This window comes from Bubalus kerabau, chromosome 6 (genome assembly GCF_029407905.1).
Source record: "Bubalus kerabau isolate K-KA32 ecotype Philippines breed swamp buffalo chromosome 6, PCC_UOA_SB_1v2, whole genome shotgun sequence".
Taxonomy (NCBI): Eukaryota; Metazoa; Chordata; class Mammalia; order Artiodactyla; family Bovidae; genus Bubalus; species Bubalus kerabau.
In genome coordinates this window covers 92,936,729-92,957,431 of record NC_073629.1, presented here as the reverse complement: position 1 = coordinate 92,957,431, position 20,703 = coordinate 92,936,729, and the positions used below count along the sequence as shown (strand labels likewise).

Genomic DNA, 20,703 nt, shown 5'->3' with positions numbered 1-20,703 from the left:
CACAAAGAGTCAGACATGACTGAGTACACACCCCCCTCAGTGTGTCCTCTTACTTTCCATGCTTTATTCTGAATAATTTCTTCTGAATGATCTTCTAAGTCAGTTTTTTCCAGCTATATCTATCTGCAGGTAAACCTATGCTTTGACTTAATTTAGTTATTCTATTTTTCTGTTCTAAACTATCTGCTTTTTCAAATTATCTGTGTGTGTATGTGTAGTTTCTACTCCATATACATGGTAGTTTCTAGTTCTCTAAAGAATTAAAGGTTTTTTTAAAATCTTAATGAGCACAGTAATCATAATTCTTTTAAAATCTTTATCTGATAATTCTAAGATCTGGAGTCCTCATGGGTCTATCCTATTGTCTATTGCTTTTGTTATTCTCATTCCTGTTGTCTCTTCCTGTGCCTGGTTATTTTTGTCTGTAGACATTATATTTGAAAACTCATTTGTAGAAATAATTGAGACCTAGGATGTTGTTTTTCTCCAGAGAGGATTTATGATGGCTTCTCCCAGGAGCTAGAAGCACTGGCAAACAGAGATGACTGCAGTTCAACTTAATGAGGATTCTAACTCAACTACAGTTCATGCAATCTACTTCCTCCTCACCCTTTCTTCTAGGTTTGCAGCCCTTTGGGGTTCCAACACAAAGCAAGGGGACTTACCAGCCCCTTTTTGCAGGTCCTTAACCCCAAATTCTGTCCCCTATGCTGGGAAACTGACCCTATCTGCCACTTATCCTGATCAACAAAGCTAAGTTCTCAGAAGCCATGCTGGTGATCAAGGCTAATTTCTTTCAAACAGGAATTTGGTTGGCATTCAGAAAGAGCTGGTCAGTTTCTATCTGTTATAAGTAAACTCAGGAGTTACAGGGCAGACAGGAAGAGTAGTAGAAAGCCACTAGACAGAGAAAGAATAAAGCTTTGATGCACAAAGAAGAACCATTTACAGATCCTGAGAGCTTTCCAGGTTCTTCATGGGGCCCAGAAGCAAATCTATACTTGTGCTCACCAAGACATTCCTGTGCCTTTAGGTCAACTCCCTGCCTTATGGGCTTCCCTTATAGCTCAGTTGGTAAAGAATCCACCTGCAATGCAGGAGACCCTGGTTCGATTCCTGGGTCAGGAAGATCCTATCAGGAATACTCCAGTATTCTTGGGCTTCTCTTGTGGCTCAACTGGTAAAGAATCCACCTGCAATGTGGGAGACCAGGGTTCGATCCCTGGGTTGGTAAGATCCCCTGGAGAAGGAAAAGTCTACCCAATCCAGTGTTCTGGCCTGGAGAATTCCATGGACTATATGGTCCATGGGGTTGCAGAGTCGGACACAACTGACTTTCACTTTCCCTGCCTTATGCTTCAGCTAAGTTGGGGATTGTGTCCTTGCAACAAAGAATCATAATATAGCAGGAGAGGGACTAGTGTTTAATATTTTTTCAAGACCACAGATCACTTTATAGATGAGAGATAAAAAGGATAAATCAATTGAGTTAATATCTCAGGACTTCCCTGGTGATCCAATGGTTAAGACTCCATGCTACCAATGCAGGGGGTGCAGGTTTGATCCCTAGTCAGGGAACTAGGGTCTCACAAGCCATGTGGTACAGCCAAAAAGAAAGCCAACATCTTTTCAAAAGGCTATCAAGTAAAAACCTGTGATTCAGAGGTCATCTCCCAATGTTTCTCTGCCACAGACATCCATCCACAGGTCTTCCAGAAATACTTTACCATCAGGATCACGTGCAAGGCCCACTCAACAGTATCTGGTAAGAGATATGTTTGCACAGGAAGAACATGAGCGATTAAAGACAAGGTAGAGCCATACAGCTCCTGAAAAATAATGCAAGAAACAAGTGGGCAGCACCAGAACACCTGGAGAGATGCTGCATTCTGGGCAGGCTAGGAACAGAATAGACACTCAACAATGAGACAGCACATAGCAAGACACACCAATTCCGCAAAGCAGCAGAAAAAGCAGAAAAAATAAGGGTTACCTCCACTTACTGCTTCCACACAAAGTAGTGATCTCTTTCTGTACTATCAGTGCCTATCACAAGGCCTGGTACACAGCAGGCAGTTAGTAAATGCTGAATGAGTAGATGGGAGAATTAATAGCATCTTACAAAAACAGGTCTACAATGCTTTGTCTTAAACTCCTAAGGCCCGAAGCTTTGAATACAGGACTTTAGAAAGGTAATAAAGATGCATATTACATAACACTCCCATAGGGTCTGGGACAGCACCTACATCATCACACCACAGTGAATGTAAACACAGTCATAGTGCAAGGAGTAAATGAAGTCTACAAATAGCCTCGTAGCAGTCAAGGTCAGATTTAGCTGCCAAATATGTTTTGTCACCAAACTTAACAATAAAAAAATCCTCTGGAATTCAGAATTGTAGATAAGGTCTGCTAACGATGAAATTAAAAAGTAATCCCAAAAACGACTGCTAATTTTCGCTTATCGTGAAACTATTGTTCATGTAATAGGTAAGTTTACTGATTAGACACAGTTGAAGAAAATGATTTGTAAGATAGGTCAGAAGGAACTACACAGAATAAAGCATGGAAAGTCAAAATAATTAAAAGTAAGAAGACAGTACACTGAGAAGGTGTATCTGGAATCCTGGAAGGAAAGAGTGCTCATAATCTGTAAGGGGAAGCAGATTTGTAATCAGTTAAGTTACAATTCAATGTGATAAGGTCCAAAAAAGAATGACAAAGCATTGAAAAAACACACCGAACTCTACCTGGGAGTATGATGGAAGGCTAAGCTCATTGTGAAAAATGCTAAGTTTGCCAAGACAGAAATTCAAGTGAAGGCTAGGTGCAAGAGAGCAACTCTGGGCAAATCCCTGCTGAAAACTCAAAATAAGCATAGAAACACCAGAGTATTTCTCAGCATTCCTGCATTACCTATGGGACCTAACCATATTCTTCACGCTTTCCAACAAATCAATCAGATGTAAGAACTCCACCTTATAGCAATCATTGTTCATATGCTTCTGAAAGAATACCAAATATGAGAAAACTCAATAGGGCAGTGGTTTTCAAAATGTGATCTCCTGACTAGCATAGTGTCTGGACACTTTAAAAATTCTTGGGCTCCACCTCAGACTTTAAAGACACTTTGCTCCTTGGAAAAAAAGCTACGGCAAACCTAGACAGCATATTAAAAAGCAGGGACATCACTTTGCCAACAAAGGTCCATATAGTCAAAGCTATGGTTTTCCAGTAGTCATGTACAGATGTGAGAGTTCCATAAAGAAGGCTGAGTGCCGAAGAATTGATGTTCTGTGATCAACTGGTGCTGGAGAAGACTCCTGAGAGTCCTTTGGACAGCAAGGGGATCAAACCAATTAATCCTAAAGGAAATCAACCCTGAATATTCATTGGAAGGACTGATGCTGAAGCTCCAATACTCTGGCCACCTGATTCAAAGAGCAGACTCCCTGGAAAAGACCCTGATGCTGCACAAGACTGAAGGCCAAAGGAGAAGAGGGTGGCAAAGGATGAGATGGTTAGATAATATAACCGAGTCAATGGACATGAATTTGGGCAAACTCTGGCAGACAGTGAAGGACAAGGAAGCCTGGTGTCCTGTAGTCCATGGGGTTGCAGACTTAGACACAGCTTATTGACTGAACACTTCAGACTTACTAAAATCTGAAGCTCTGGAAAGGGGGCCCAGATTTCTGTGTCTTAACAAGTTTTCCATGTGGTTCTGATGCATGCTAAACCTGACAACTCCTGAGCTAAGATAAACCCTTTTCACAGTGTGATTCTGAGATCACTGCTTGGAATTGGCTACAAACTACACCTCTTGGAAACTAGTCCAGACCTCCTGAAGCAGAATCTGTACTAAGTGGAGCCCAGACTCTGTACCTCTAATGAGCACTCCCTGTGAGTCAATGCTTGTGAACCCAAGTTTCCAATGCCACTGCATTTGATTATAAACTTCTAGAGGTCAGGACTGCCTTGTTCACAGGTCAATTTGTTTCCAGTAGCTGGGCCGAAAGAGGCATTAGGTGAATATTTTTGGATGATTAGCTAGCTCCACATTAAAGCACCAGTCACTACAGCAACTCCCAAAGCTGCTTAGGGCCATGATTGAGAACTCTTAAGGTAGTGACGTGCTGTGTGCCCCACCTCCCCCTCGAAACAATGATTTTGCTCATTTTAGAATGGTGGTCAGCAGCTTTTTAAGAATAGCTAGATTATTAACTGATGAACTAAAGTCATCTTTGTTTTAAGCTATTTGGTTCTAAAGAAAGATAACTATGGATTGGATAGCAAACAGGGCAAGTTGAGGGCCTTAGTTATAGTACCTCAACTACCCTGAGGAGAAGTTCGGGCTAATTTAAGTAAAGTTGACAGACATAACTTTTAGCCTGGGGGAATATGATCCATTTAGAAACACTATTCTGGCAAGAAAAGAAACCTCTATTAAGAAACGGCTTTCAGCACCTGCATCCTCGAAGAAAGAGGCTTTTAGAATTTAGGCTCCTCAGAGTTACCATTACAGATCACCCACCAGATGAGTCCAGTCAGAGGCAAAAGCTGATTTCTCAAGGCATGTTTCAGGTTTTATAAGTATCGGGTCTCAGATTGATTAAAATGGCTAACGCAACACATACACATATACACCAGAAATTAAAATAACTGATCTCACAGATACGCATATTTCAATTAATAGTCCCATTTCTAAAAACTGTCAATTTATTTTTCTACCCAATTCAGTATCAGTGATATACAAAAGGATATAAACAGATTATCATATTTACAGGATGACAGAGAACAAATACCAAGGAACAAACCCAGCAAAGTAACAAACTGTTGCTTATCCATGTCCACTCAACTATACAAGTTTTGTGTTGTTTTTTTTTTTAATTCTAGGACACTTTCCCAGTTCTCTAGGAAAGAAGTTACGTGGATTTATACCTTCCATAAGGGTCAAGAAAACATTACAAGAGCTGATACAATCACGTTTTGTACTGACAGTCAGAAAACACTTTTAAGGAACACCCTCTAATTTTCAGGCCAATGTCAACAGTATCAGTGGGTTCACAGGCAGGATGTGACTTCATCAAAGGAAATGCTTCTCTCCTCCTGGTGGGCTTCCTAAGATCCTCCTTCCTGCAGACAGGTGAAGGAGCTAGCTCTCTTCCCTCTTTCCTAACAGGTGATCAAGGCGTACCCTACTCCAACAGACGGGGTGTAGGTTATCGACACAATGAGGAAAAGGAACTGATTTTTAAATACAATCCAGATTTGGGGAGGCAGTTCCAAATTTCCACCAGGCAGACACTATGTGAACTGTATTGAGTACAAGACATGTTATCTTCAGAAAAAATAGGGATGAACACCTCAGAAATTTTCACATTGCTCATCAAATATAGTTTGCCCAAAGCATATGGGAGATGACCAAAAAAAAAAAAAAACTTAAAACAAAGCCATTTTATCTCAATAAGTCAGAGTTTAAATTCTTTATTTAAGCATAAGGTTAAGCGTCCTTTTCTCCCAAAATGCCTCAAACAGGGGCAGCACAGAGAATGGAATATAAAAAGCTCAATGACTAAAACATGGAACTCAACGGTTTCTGGTCATCTGTAAGTAGCTTCTACACTCAAAATTCAACTTTTACATTCAAAAAACTCCACTTCAACTCCACTTCAGATGCCAAAAAAAAAAAAAAGGCAATAGCCTACATACTCCAAACACTTGACAACTGGGAAGCTGTCTCATAAAGGCCAGAAGGATTCATTTATAATTTGGCATGTGCTGGCTGAAGGGGCAACAAATAAATCAAGATATAATACATCAAGTAATCAGACAAATGGTAGACGTATACACCACAATAAAGATTCATATACAGTCCTGCGCTGACTTTAAAGAAAAAATTAGGGGACACTAGAGGGAAAAGATAAGGGGAAAAGGATTATAAGGAAGTATTTCAGTCCAAAGCTAGTCCAGTGAATGTCTACCAGTAGGATTTCCAATCTTTCATCTCCAAAGTTGATCTAGTAAATTATAAAATTACCTACTCACTTTCAGGACATACAACATACTCCTAAGTACACTAATCCCTCTGACATTTTGGTTTCACTTGCTACCTGATGACTAAGTTGTTTCTGGGTGTAAAGATGTTCCTAATATATTTTAACCAGCCAGTTAACAAAGCAAAGGTTGCTCCCCTGTGAGGACAATAAGCTTTACAAAATAATTCGATCTAATGAAGATGGGGAGAGTGGGGGAAAAAAAAGGAAAGTTTCCTGGTTTTCTTGCAAAACTTTTTCTCTCACTTGAAAAACCTGGCAATCACTTAATGTTTTGTTCCAGAAAAAGAAAGCAAAAACTAGCTGAGAAAATACCCATACACATTGTTTACTAGCATGATACAAAATAAATTCATAGATGTCGGTCAATTATCTTTTGAAAACCAAATGTGAATGTTTCATCTTGTAACTTAAGAGCTGAATTTTTCCACATTCCTTTACATAGAGTTAGCATCTGTAAATTGAGACTTCTTTTTGACAATCATGCAAATTTAATTTGTCTCCAAAAACAAAAACACAACCTAACAGATTAACAAAATATGTCCTTTAGACAGCATTTTCTGTGACTTTTTCTCCACTGTTACTCTTTTTATCCTTTAGTAAACAGAAACTACTCCAAAAAAGTTTATGCATTTTGAGTTTACAGAGAGCTAAACTCTCAGACCGATTAGGAAGGAAGACTAGATCAAGTTGGCCTGTTTTACCTTCTGAACTGCCTCTACTCCTCTCAAAAGTAAATTCTAAACATTTTCTAGTTCTTATTATTAAGCTGCATAAGCTACAAACATTTCTACTGCCATAGAGGCTTCTGTAAAATTGAATAAAGATTTTATTATGCCACACACACAAAAAGCAATCAGTACAGAAAAGGCAGTTTTCGGTTTTTCTGTTGAGAATTTCTTTCCATGATTTCTCCCATTAAAGTATAGTTTTCAAAGCAACCACCACGACAAAGGAAGCATCTAATTAGTCCATTTTCTTCTGATCCAAGAATGCTGAACATTTACTGTCCCATCTGTAGTTGTATCAGCAGTGTAATGAACACAGTTTATATTACTTAACTATTCTTTGAACTCCAAGAACTGCTGAAGTCTCTTCTGATGTTCTGCAGATGCTGGCACAGCACTAAATGAGACATAAATTCAAAGCATAAGCTTTATTTTACATTAAGCATATTAAGTGAACCACAGAGCAGAGAGTCAATATTTTTCAAAACAATTAAAAATGAATAGAAATCTTCACTTATTTAGTACTTCTGAAAAAAGCTGGATGAAAACCCTCCTTAATCTATGGAGAGGAGGGCGTGCATGGAGCAACAGCTTCTACTTTTAAAAGCCCAGAGAAAATTAAGGCTGACAACTGAAGGCATCAACTGTAACCTGCTCTGCTGTGGAACCTGCTGTGCAGAGTTTCAGGCTGTGCAGTAGATTTTTCTGGATTTTATTATTTTATTTAAACCAGATTCCAACATTATCTTTGAGTTGTGGAGTATATAAATTGCTTTCAATATAAAATCCTTTAAACTAAGATGTTTGGATAAAATACAATAGACTCCACTAATCGTTTTCAAAGGTAACAGCTTGGTGGTTTAGATTTACTTTTCCCTTTGAACGTAAGTTATGTCTTGGATGGGGAAATTGAGTTCTCTTCCCACCCTCACCCCTACAAAAATACATTACCTTGACAAAAGTGGGGCAAATATACACTGAAACTAGTATGAAGCTTTCTTTTAAACTTTTAGGCAGAAATTAATACAATGAAAGATTCCAGTTTTCTAGTTGTTGATACAACTGTATCCTGACTGAATAATAATGGAGAAGAGAATGGCAACCCACTCCAGTATTCTGGCCAGAGAATTCCATGGGCTGTATAGTCCATGGGGTCACAAAGAGTCAGACACGACTGAGCAACTTTCACACACTGAGTAATAAAATTCCAGTGTCTGAAGGTCGCCACTTTTAAAAGTGTCAAAAGGCTTATTATAATAATTTTGCTACAAATTATCCTAAAACACCTTACACATTTTATATATCTGCTTTCTTAAACCATGTAGCTGCCACTAACTGAACCATCTCAAGTATACTTTACTATTCAGAATAGACTTTCTCTCCGTGCCAGGGAGGCTGTCATCTCTAACTAAATGGCTCTGAATTTTTTCAAACACCAAGTCTTCTCATGATTTTCTTTTGATTTTTATTCTCATGATTCCCCTCTGCCAGCAGGCACTGTATTTCTCTCACTGTTGTTAATACTCAACTCTAATAGTAGTCTTCCTCTCAAATTTTAATGTTATTGGTTGGAAAGTCAGTAAATCAAACTTGTCTAAATTAAGAGTAAACAGATATTAAATGAAGGTCTCCAATGTGTAACTGGTCTGTGTTAGTTTTCACACCTCAAGTGTTTACTTCATTTATAGCTGGTTCTCAGAGGTGAAGCTCTGGGGAATGAATAAACCAGGTATTAACAGGGGCTTCCCTGTTGGCTCAGTTGGTAAAGAATTCGCCTGCAATGCAGGAGACCCTGGTTTGATTCCTGGGTCAAGAAGATCCACTGGAGAAGGGATAGGCTACCCATGCCAGTATTCTTGGGCTTCCCTTGGGGCTCAGCCGGTAAAGAATCCGCCTACAATGCGGGAGACCTGGGTTCGATCCCTGGGTTGGGAAGATCCCCTGGAGAAGGGAAAGGCTACCCACTGCAATATTCTGGCCTGGAGAATTCCATGGACTGTAGAGTCCATGGGGTTGCAAAGAGTCGAACATGAATGAGTGACTTTCACTTTCATACAATAATAATAGTTGTTGTCACAATAATATATAATGTATGTGGGCTTTACATATGTATGATCCTATTTTATCTCTATTAACAGCAAATGAAATAAAATGGGACAAATAATATACCTTTTTCATGGCAGGAAAAACAGTATCAGAATGGTTTTCAGAGGTCTGCATATAGAATTCTAGGGTCCAAAAGATTTAGAGTCTAATTTCTGGTTCTACAACTTACTACCTGCATAAGTTACTACCTGGAAGTTACTTAAATTAATAGATAACTTGTCCACAACTACAACAGACAGTAGTGTACTCAGACATATATCCAAATGTTTTAATTCCAAATCTAATGCTTCTACTATTACCATTCTGTCAAATATTTGCACAAAATAGTCTTTACTGGCCTCATCAATTTTAGTATATATATAATATATGGCTCTACTCAGAGAAAAGAAACTAAGGCAGAGTTTCATTCTTACAGTTTTTTTAATAATCATCTACTTTGCTTATGGAAGAAATCTATTTTCCCCTTTTCTTCCTGTTTTGGTTGTATCATGAATATATATCAATCATCATCTGTATTTCATTATCTGAATTCACTGAGAATTTTCTAAGAGTACCTTACATCTTGTACCTTACATTTATACCTTAAACCTTACAGTTTACATCTTGGAGGGAGTCTAGTGTTGTATAGGGTAAGAAGGTGGAATCTTAAGAACAAGAAAGACCTAATTTCAGCTTTATGTTCTAACACTGACTTGACGGTGCTATCAGGCATGTTCTTAAGCTCTTTGAGTCTCAGTTTCTATATTATACAATTATGATAACCTCTATACCTCACAGGCTCTTTGAGAAGAATAAATGAAAAGTGCTAAGTATATTGTCTAGAATAGCACTGTCCAAAAGAACTTTCTGCAATGATGGAAATGTTTTATACCTAAGCTGTCCAGTATAGTAGCCAGTAGCCATGTGTCATTATTGAGGACTTGAAAGGTGGCCAATGTAACTGACAGATTGGATTTTCAATTTTATTTGACTTAATTTAAATTTAAATAGCAACACGTGGCTATCGTATTAGAGACTGCAGATCTAGACAGCACTCAATGATTCTTTTTTTCTGGTTTGTTTTTAAACAAATGAATAAACTTCTTAAGGACAGAGGGTTATCTACAGCTTTTCTGTATTCCCACACAGAACCAAAGTGTTCCATAAACTTGTTGCTGTGGCTACCTTAGGTATGTATATAGTATGTTTTATGTATTTGCCTTACGGAAGTAAAAGGAAATACACTACTGTTTCTAAAAGCAGCTAGTTTGAAGAAGTTCTAAACTATTAATTGCATACAGAAAAAAACAGAGCAATCTTATATCTTTTAAAATTTATTTACAATTATGATAAACGTAGTTAGTAAAGTAGTATCCCTTACATTGCCTAGCTAGATTATTTCATGAAAAGAAAGCAGTAAACATCAATGAAACTAAATATACACAGGCTTGGCATTTGTGGTTTTCTTTCTGGTTCCGTTTCTGAAGGTGTTATGATCTGTTGCTGTTTTTCCAGCATGATTCACAAAGCACCAAGGACTCATTTATGGAATACTCTGCTCACCCCAAGTCTTGGTTTGCTAACCAAGATGTAATAACAGAATTATTTTTAATATGCCTTTCTGGAGAGTATTCATTTTGCCTTTTTTCTCCCTTAAGGTTATTTTAGGAATTTAAGAAAACAATATATAATTATATTTGCTGCTTTTATAACTTTCTATCCTCTTTTTTTTATCCATCTGAAAGAAGGTCCCAAAGCTTATACAATAGGCCAATTTTTAAAATATTAAATCTAATATTAAATCTATTGTAAACAGATTAAATCTAATAGATTTAAATCTAATATTAAATCACAAACATTAAATATAAATCTAAGCTGTTACTTCCCAGTAAGAATCAAGAAGTTCCCAAAAAAACACTTTCAATTTATGAGCCTTAATTCTCATGCCTGTTTCTCAGGGGAAGTCTTGAAAGTGAATAGAAGAGGTAAACTTACTTCAGATGTTCACCAAATGTGGTAGTTATCCTATAGATGGCTGTTTTCAGTGATGCTCTAAATGCAAATCTTAATGTTTTATAGGAAGTGTCCACCAGGCTTCCTGAAATCCGAGGTGGCTTACTGGAAGCATGAGGAAGCTTGAAATACTTGTCAACTGACTATATCAAGAAAAAAAGGAAACACATTAGTTCAGACTATCAAAAAAGCCAACTCAGTGCAAGGATTAAAGAGATTTCATTTCATATAGATAGATACAGAGATAACACATAGACATACAATAAGGTATTTCTTTTGGATCACACTCAAACAGTTTGAAAAACAGTGCAGTCAAGGTTCTGCCACTTTAGCAGTTACCAGGGAAAAGTCTACAACCATCCTCTAAAAAGCAGTTATATACTTTTACAGCTTTGAAAAATCAAAAGTGGGAAGTGAAACACAAATGTCCTACTCTGCTTACGATGCATGACAGGTAAGAATACCTTTATTATGAATCTCAGTCTGAAAAAAGATCAAACTTTATACTTTATGTAAGTAAGGTTATTTACAAAACTAGCTTATCTTCCTTTTCAATTCTAGATTGTAGAGCATCTATGTGCAAGAATAGGTAGGGAGAGAGAATTCACAAGTGAAAGTGATTCATTTACATACTTGACAATGTAAGAAAAAGATTTAAGTATAACTTTCAAAAGCCAAAGGTAAATATTATAATTTTAAATGCTGGGGAGCCCAAGAATATTGGCGTGGGTAGCCTATCCCTTCTCCAGCAGATCTTCCCGACCCAGGAATCAAACCAGGGTCTCCTGTATTGCAGGTGGATTCTTTACCAACTGAGCTATCAGGGAAGCCCCTTTAAATGCTATAACTATATTAAGAGAAGGGAGAAGAGAAGATTGAGAAGAATAACTGTGTTAATCTACTGTAGCAAGTATAATATCTAAGGTGACAAGAAGCAATAGCATAAGTCTATTATCTATAGTTATGGATGTAAGCACCAAAAAAGTACCTAAGACTCGAGGTAAAATGATTTCTGCCATCATGTTTTTAATTTCAAGAGTTCTTTTATGTCAATTAAATGATCCTTTTTATTTCAACATCCTATTTTTGTTTCCAGGATTCAATACCCTCTTTTATTTCTGAGGATTTTTGTGGTTTTTGTTATATTTTGGAGTTTATTTTTGCTTTAGAGTTTCTTTTCCCTCTGTACTCCACTTAGTCTCTTATCATCTGTATTGAAGATTTCCCTTGAAACATACTGATCCTTGGCTCAAGACTGAGACTATATAGGACCTTCTAAAGAGCTGGACCAAAAGCTCTGAGTACTAGAAATTACTGATAACAACTTTGAGTACATGATTGGGGATTACCGACAACAGGCTTCACAACAGGTGATGTGCATGGACTTTTCTCGGGGTGGGGGGGGGGGGGTGGTGTACGGGGCGGGGAGGGTGAGTGCCAACTCAGTAACTTTAGGTCTTTCTTCTTGGTTTGATCAGAGTTCCCAAAGAAGAGTCTTCCAGTACCCTCTCTGGAAGGCCTGGTTCCCAGTGCTCAGGGAAGCTGAGCAGGTAACAGAGCTAAGCTTCTAGTAGAGTGCCTGCAACTATGAACTCTCCCAGTCCTGACAGCCAGTGCTGCACTCTCTCTACAGGATGAAACTTAACTTCTGGAATGAGGGAGAAGCACCTCGGAGAATCTAGGGCTCTAGCTGGGTTTCAACAGGGCTCACACAGCCTCCTTGTTTTGGCGTCTGTCCCTCAGGCCTTGGCCCCAGAGGTGCTTGGCGCTCACCCCACTGCCTCCTTCGCAGGTGCCTCTGACTGCTAAGTTAGTTATCTCAACCATCTGCTCTCCAGCTTTGAAAACTCTGTTGCTGTTGTCTCCTCTCCTATTTATGGATTTATGTCTTTTTAAAAGACTTTCACTATAGTTTAGCAGAGTTTAGGGGGAAGGAACAAGATTTGATGCGTGTGTTCAGTCTGTCACAATAACTGCAAGTCCAAGAATTCATTCTTTCAACAGAAACTTGTAAGAGGGATGCCCGAGACTGGGGCATGCTTGAGATACTTTTAGGCAGTATGGAAGATAGTATTCAGTGACATACTTAAGTAACATTAAGTAACACTGAACCACAATGGAAACATTACTTCCTTTTCAATTTTCTTATAAACCTTAATTAGGTATACTAGCAAAATAGTCATCATCATTTTCACCTGGGTTCAGCGGACCCTTTTTACAGTCTTTTTACAAAAAATTTACAGAAATAAGAATGACAGGATAATGTAAAATACTTTTAAAGCAATATAAATAAGATTATAAACATAGTTTCCAGGTTTCAAAGATATAAACATCTGAAGTATGAAATGTGTTTTGAATGCAACTAGCTGCTTATCAGCTATCATGAACAAACCTGGAACATATCCATCCTATAATACTGATTTCAAATTGAAGATATATCTCCAACAGACTCTAGCTTATCATTATTTCTGGTTCTTTTTCTTGCATCTGCACCATCAAAACACAATACTTGAAAAAACTTTTGACAGTTCATAATTTTGTTGCAAAGTTCAGCCATTTTTTTGGTACCCCAACTGTGCAAAACATTTTCATTCTTAGGTTTATAAAGATGAACTGAAATGATCAATCACATATAAAATTATTTTATACATGTGACTTTTTTTCATTTCAACATCAACTATTTCCTTCCAATCACTTTTGAATACACCTTTGTATACCTTCAGTATGCATCCATTTAAGAATCATATAAATTTCTAGAGTGCCATGTCTCTGCATGCATTGTCCACTTTATCTAAATAATTATTTAACAATTTTCTCCTTTTTACCATCACTGGTGGAAAATCTTTTAAATCTGAATTAGCAACTGTATTCATTGAAAGCTTAAAAAAAACTATAAAGATGTTTGTTCAGACTATTTATATACCTTTTCTTGAAAGATGATGCAATACTATATGATTTCATCATCTTCTGTTTGTTACTGGTCTTTTTACCACAATTGGGGTAACTGATGAGTAATGATGAAATAATTCCTAGGATGATCAAATAGCAAACTGTTTCAAGACACTGGAAATGTAAAATCACTAGGATTCCATAATACATCTCAGATTTTAAAAGGGTCGAAAGGGTAATTGTAAAGGAATGAATTTTGTTTTCTCTTTGTTCTTTAGAAGAACTCTAAGAAAGAATAAAAGTCATAAAATACCAATCCCTACAAATAATTCGAATAGCTCAAAAAAATAAATGCCAAAACTTAAATTGGGTCCAACAGACCCTAATGTATAAAAGTTACATTGGGGAAGAAAGTCTCAGTATGGAGATAATGTGTCCTTAACACATTTCTAATCCTCTCTAATTTCCCTTCACAACAAAAGGACAAGAAGGCTTCAGGTTCAGGGACTTCAGCAAAAAGAATTACTTAAAATTACTGTCTTTTCTCTTTCATTGTCTTCTCAATACTGAAATCCAAAAAGCCCTGATCTGACAATAAAACCTAACCTAAACTGACATAGGTTATTTATATTCTTTATTCCACTTGCTATGACTATTCAGATATTTCACTGGAGAAAAGCCTTACTGTATCTGATTAAGGGGCTTCTACCTCAGATAGCAATAGCAGTGTTACATAATGTATGATTGTGTATACCATGTAACATTTTGAAAAATCTTAAAATATCTAAATTTTGAAACAATTTGAGGGTTTTGAGATAAGGAATGGTAGACCTATATCTATTCATAGCAAGTCAAACTAGCTTCCCTTTTACAACAGTGATACTGTTTCCTTTTAAATAAATTTAACTTAAAATACTAAGTAAATAATAGTTCATTTAGGTGGTTCAGTTCAGTTCAGTTCAGTTGCTCAGTCATGTCCGACTCTTTGCGACCCCATGTATCGCAGCATGCCAGGCCTCCCGGTCCATCACCAACTCCCGGAGTTCACTCAAACTCACATCCATCAAGTCGGTGATCCATTTGAGTCACCAGCCATCTCATCCTCTGGAGAAATATCAATAACCTCAGATATGCAGATGACACCACCCTTATAGCAGAAAGTGAAGAGGAACTAAAAAGTGTCTTGATGAAAGTGAAGGAGAAGAGTGAAAAAGCTGGCTTAAAGCTCAACATTCAGAAAACGAAGATCATGGCATCTGGTCCCATCACTTCATGGGAAATAGATAGGGAAACAGTGGAAACAGTGTCAGACTTTATTTTTTGGGGGGCTCCAAAATCACTGCAGATGGTGACTGCAGCCATGAAATTAAAAGACACTTACTCCTTGGAAGAAAAGTTATGACCAACCTAGATAGCATATTGAAAAGCACAGACATTACTTTGCCAACAAAGGTCCGTCTAGTCAAGGCTATGGTTTTTCCAGTGATCACGTATGGATGTGAGAGTTGGACTGTGAAGAAAGCTGAGCACCGAAGAATTGATGTTTTTGAACTGTGGTGTTGGAGAAGACTCTTGAGAGTCCCTTGGACTGCAAGGAGATCCAACCAGTCCATTCTAAAGGAGATCAGCCCTGAGTGTTCTTTGAAAGGAATGATGCTAAAGCTGAAACTCCAGTACTTTGGTCACCTCATACAAAGAGCTGACTCATTGGAAAAGATTCTGATGCTAGGAGGGATTGGGGGCAGAAGGAGAAGGGGACGACTTGGATGCAGTCTCAAAAACGACAGAATGATCTCTGTTCATTTCCAAGGCAAACCATTCAATATCACAGTAATCCAAGTCTATGCCCCAACCAGTAATGCTGAAGAAGCTGAAGTTGAACGGTTCTATGAAGACCTACAAGACCTTTTAGAACTAACACCCAAAAAAGATGTCCTTTTCATTGTAGGGGACTGGAATGCAAAAGTAGGAAGTCAAGAAACACCTGGAGTAACAGGCAAATTTGGCCTTGGAATATGGAATGAAGCAGGGCAAAGGCTAATAGAGTTCTGCCAAGAGAACGCACTGGTCATAGCAAACACCCTCTTCCAACAACAGAAGAGAAGACTCTACACATGGACATCACCAGATGGTCAACACCAAAATCAGATTGATTTAGGTGGTATATGACTAAAATAATGACAATAGTGGATGCTAATCAACAGTTAAGGCAAAAACTATGATGGTAGTATATGAATAACTTGAACCTAGAGAACACTGGTTTACAGTATTTAATGATAGGCCCCATGGTTACCAGAACTGAAGTATCCACTTAATCAGCTACGAGATTAAACAAGTATCTATTGAGCACTCATTTTATGCATTGGTTCCTGCACGTAAGACTCAGATCACACAATTGGAATCTCAAATATCTAGTTAAGAATTATCCCAAACAATGAAAAGAGTTAAGTGGTGAGTACAATACACCACTGAACAATATAAATACACTCTGGGAAAAATAAATTCTATGAAGGCCTCACTTTGGCCCTAAAAGAAGCCTAAAGAGGGGCTGTACTATGGAAACAGGCACTTTTTGCCCATTTATATTTATACGCAGTAGCATATGCACAAAGGCCACATAAACAGAAAACTCCAGTTGCTCTTTCCTGATTATTTATCTATCAACGTCATCAACAGAAGTCTGCCATGCAGAGCCTTCAAAGTCCCTGGTCTCAATGATCCTACTATAACCTAGTTAAAAAGGGTTCTGCTCCACTAAAGCCAGAATCCAAAACAAATGTTAAGGATAAGAGTGGACTTTGTTACTGGAAATCATGACTATAGATCAGAGTTTCTCAAACTGAGCACTACTGACATTCTGGACTGGGCGGTTCTTTCCTGTGGGGCCTGACCTGTGCAGTGCAGGCTGTTCAGCAGCGTCCCTGGCCTCTACACAACATATGCCATAGCATCCCCCACTGTGACAATCAAACTGTTTGCAGACACTACCAAATACCTCCTGGGGAACAAAATCATCCCTGGTTGAGAACCACTGCTACAGAATAATAACAGTATCAGATGATGATAATGACAGCTAAATTTATCAACTGCAGTTATTTTGTGTCAGGAACTCAGTTAATTGTGATATATATATATATCATCTCATTTAAATAATAATTTGCTAACAAAGCCATGTCTCATAACCACTTGTTTCATTTAATTGTTTATAATAATAGTATATGCTATTTATTGCATATATTATACTTGCCAAGAACCATTTTAAACTCTTCACAGATATTATTTCTAACCCTCATAATATTCCTGCAAGATACTATTTTCATTTCATAAATGAAGATCCTGCTCTCAGAAAACTTTAATAAACTGCTCTAGTCACTCAGAGAGCAGTGGAGCCTTGGGCATCTGTCTGACACTGTCACCCAGACTACTTGCTTACGGTACTGACAGCAGTACTTTCTTTTTAACCTTTAAAAATCTTTTCTCCTGTACAAGAATTCTGTCATACAGCATGGTAACAGTGACAACAAGGTAATAAGAGCTAACTAACATTTGCTGAGCGCTTAACATAAGCTAGAGTTTCCCAGGTGGCACAGTGGTAAAGAATCCGCCTGCAATGCAGAAGACATGGGTTTGATCCCTGAGTCGGGAAGATCCCCGGGAGAAGGAAATTGCAACCCACTTCAGTATTTTCACCTGGGAAATCCTACGGACAGAGAAGCCTGGAGGGCTTCAGTCCATGTGGTCGCAAAAGGTCGGACACAACTCAGCGACTACAACAACCACAGCAATAGCATGGCCTAGGCACCCTGAGTGCTTTAGTACGAGCTAGGATTTAAACACAGGGAGCTCTGCCCCTAGATCTCACACTTTGGCTCTTCTAACCTGCTACAGTCGATATTAAGAAAGGAAGTTAAGAAATACATGTTCTGCCAAGCCCTCGCAGAGGTGATCCGATATGGTAGAAAGGAAAGAACTTGGGGTGTGAAAGCCTGGTTTACAAATTCACTCGACCATTTACTGACCACGATCTTGAGTAAGTCATACCAACAGATATAGATATAGTTTTTTTGAGAGAGATTCAATCATGCAAAATAAACTTTATTCTAACTTTATGGGATTTTTACAAAAATTAAAGAAAGAACATTTCTTGTGGATTCTACAGAAATAAAACATAAAAACTGAAAATATATAATATATAAATTATATATCCTGCTAAGTCACTTCAGTCGTGTCCGACTCTGTGTGACCCCATAGACAGCCCACCAGGCTCTCCTGCCCCTGGGATTCTCCAGGCAAGAATACTGGCGAGGGTTGCCATTTCCTTCTCCAATGCATGAAAGTGAAAAGTGAAGTCGCTCAGTTGTATCTGACTCTTAGCAACCCCATGGACTACAGCCTACCAGGCTCCTCCATCCATGGGATTTTCCAGGCAAGAGTACTGGAGTGGGGTGCCATTGCCTTCTCCGATATAAATTATATATATACATATAATATATATACACACATATTATATATATAATATATTAATATATTTATAATAATATACTATTAATATATATTAATAATATATAATTATATAAGTATTATTAATATAATATATTAATATACAATTATTATATATTGTATACAATATAGTATATATTAATATATAATATACTATATATAAATATAAATATTATATATATATAGAGAGAGAGAGAGAGAAATAAAAAATACGATTCTAGAGAAACAAAAACAGTTTGACTTGTGGAAGAATACTGGTCAAGGGTCTCTGGATCTGGATCTTCAAACTCAAGAGTTCTGGCCCTCAAGAACATTCCTTTCCTCCTCTTCGTTCTTCCGTCTAACTTCTGTGTCACTTCCTAAGGGAAGCCTTTCATGACTTCACACCCTTCCTTTTAATCTCCTATTCACAAGACTAGTTAGACTTGCCTGTTTTATGTGCTTTAATCACCCTGCATTTTTGTACATTGCGGCACTTATAATTATACTTACTTGTATGACTTCCTATTTTACTTTCTGTTACTTATTTGTATGACCTTCTCTTTGAGGTTACAAAGTGTTGGACACGTCTGAGCAACTACCACTTTCACTTTTCAAGCTTCTGGAGGGCAGGAACCATGTTTGTCTTTTCTTATTCTGTATCTCAGCACACGCTGAACTGTTTGATAATTAGTATTTATTGAATATATGAATAGTATAAAGGTCAACTTCAAATTTCCAAGTATATCGAAATTTGGCCTTCAGGTGATAAGGCAAAAAATATAATAGATAGAGCTGATATCCTATATCAAGGTGACAGTGACTCTTCAAAGACTAGAAGGCTTTCTGAAAAGTTTAAAACATACTTTCAAATATGAAAAAGTGGTTGACGGTTAAACAATGTGACTGTACTTAATGACACAGAACTATACACAAAAAGACAGCGAAAATGTTAAGTGTATTTTAAATTTTATATGTGTATTTTAACACAATTAAAAAAAATTTTTTTTAATTAAACAAACCATTCTACCATTTTGGTCCCCAAACTTTTACATATAAGGATCCTTTTTAAAGACTATATATATACACACACACATTTAGACAGATAGATAGCTATGTAGTAGAATTCCATGGGACAGTAACTGTTCTCCATCCACTAATGTAGGAAATAACTCCATGAACTCAATAATGCTTTTAAATGACTATGTATTTCAATTAACCAAAACAGTATATAGAAACCTCTAAAAAATAGTGGTAACTATGTCAGACAAACATTAATTATTCAGATGGCAGCAATGCATGTATGGATTCATGAACCCACTGTAATACTTGGATCTCCCAGGATGGCTTGGCTCACTATTATTAGGAACAACTGTCCTAGGATACCCATCCCTCCACTCCTTGCCCTCTGAAAGGTTTGAAGAATGAAAGGCTTCCCCTTTTCTTTCATATTTTGTCTTTAATGATTCAGTAAAATGGCTGAAGTGATTGACAGTGAAAAGTAAAGCAAAAGAACAAAATAGTTACATATAACTGTTCCTTGTGTTTGTGTGTGTGCTCAGCTGTGTCCAACTCTTTCCAACCCTATGGACTGTAGCACACCCAGCTCCTCTGTCCAGGGAATCTTCCAGGCAAGAATACTGGAGTGGGTTGCCATCTGCTACTCCAGGGGATCTTCCCGACCCAGGGATCAAACCTGAGTCTCCTGCATTGCAGGCAGATCCTTTATCACTGAGTCAACTGGGAAGCCCCACACACAACTGTTCCTCAGTAGATCCAGAAGCCTGTATTTTATAACTTGCCTTAAATTACAGAGATATTTAGAACTTATTTTTGTTATTAAGAACAAGAATCCCTTCTACATCAAAGAATATAAAGCCAAAAACATACAACAGGACTCATATGAGTCACATAACATCCCTGTCTTACAAAATGAAGGGGCTTGTGACTATTATAATTAACTCACATCAGAACTGTCATTTAATTCAGGCCCCAGAACAGAAGCCTTCACCCATCAAACCTACCATGAAGCTATCCAGCAATCATCCAACAAGCATTTAATAAATAAGTACCTATTATTTGCCAGGTACGAGGTCAGAGGCTAGGAATACAGAAATAAGACAAGGTCCGTGACTCTACTCGTGTCTGACTCATTGCAACCCCATGGACTATACATCAGCCTCCTCTATCCATGGAATTCTCCAGGCAAAAATACTGAAGTGGGTTGCCATTTCCTTCTCCAGGGGAATCTTCCTGACCCAGGAATCAAACCCGGTCTCCTGCACTGCAGGCAGATTATTTACCAGTTGAGCCACCGGGGAAGCCCCCTACTCTGACTAGAGACGATAAAAGTAAACAGACAATGGAAATGCAGTGTAATAAAACGATGAAATGGGGGTTACAGGCGGAGCCAGAGAAAACGAGAAAAATGTGTTCTATGCAAAGAAAGAGAG

The 20,703-nt window shown here is 37.8% G+C and overlaps 1 protein-coding gene across 3 annotated transcripts in view; it reads right to left on the bottom strand.

The window, feature by feature from the left end:
• Positions 1-4,701: 4,701 nt before the first annotated feature.
• The window catches only part of NDC1 (NDC1 transmembrane nucleoporin), a 61,387-nt gene continuing 45,385 nt past the window's right edge, over positions 4,702-20,703 (bottom strand). For all 3 annotated transcript variants that reach the window (XM_055585830.1, XM_055585828.1, XM_055585827.1), the window contains 2 exons: positions 10,865-11,025; positions 4,702-7,181 (listed from right to left, as the gene is read on the bottom strand). In XM_055585830.1, the coding sequence (XP_055441805.1) occupies positions 7,118-7,181; positions 10,865-11,025 (225 nt within the window). In that variant the 3' untranslated portion in view covers positions 4,702-7,117. The remainder of the gene's footprint in view (positions 7,182-10,864; positions 11,026-20,703) is intronic.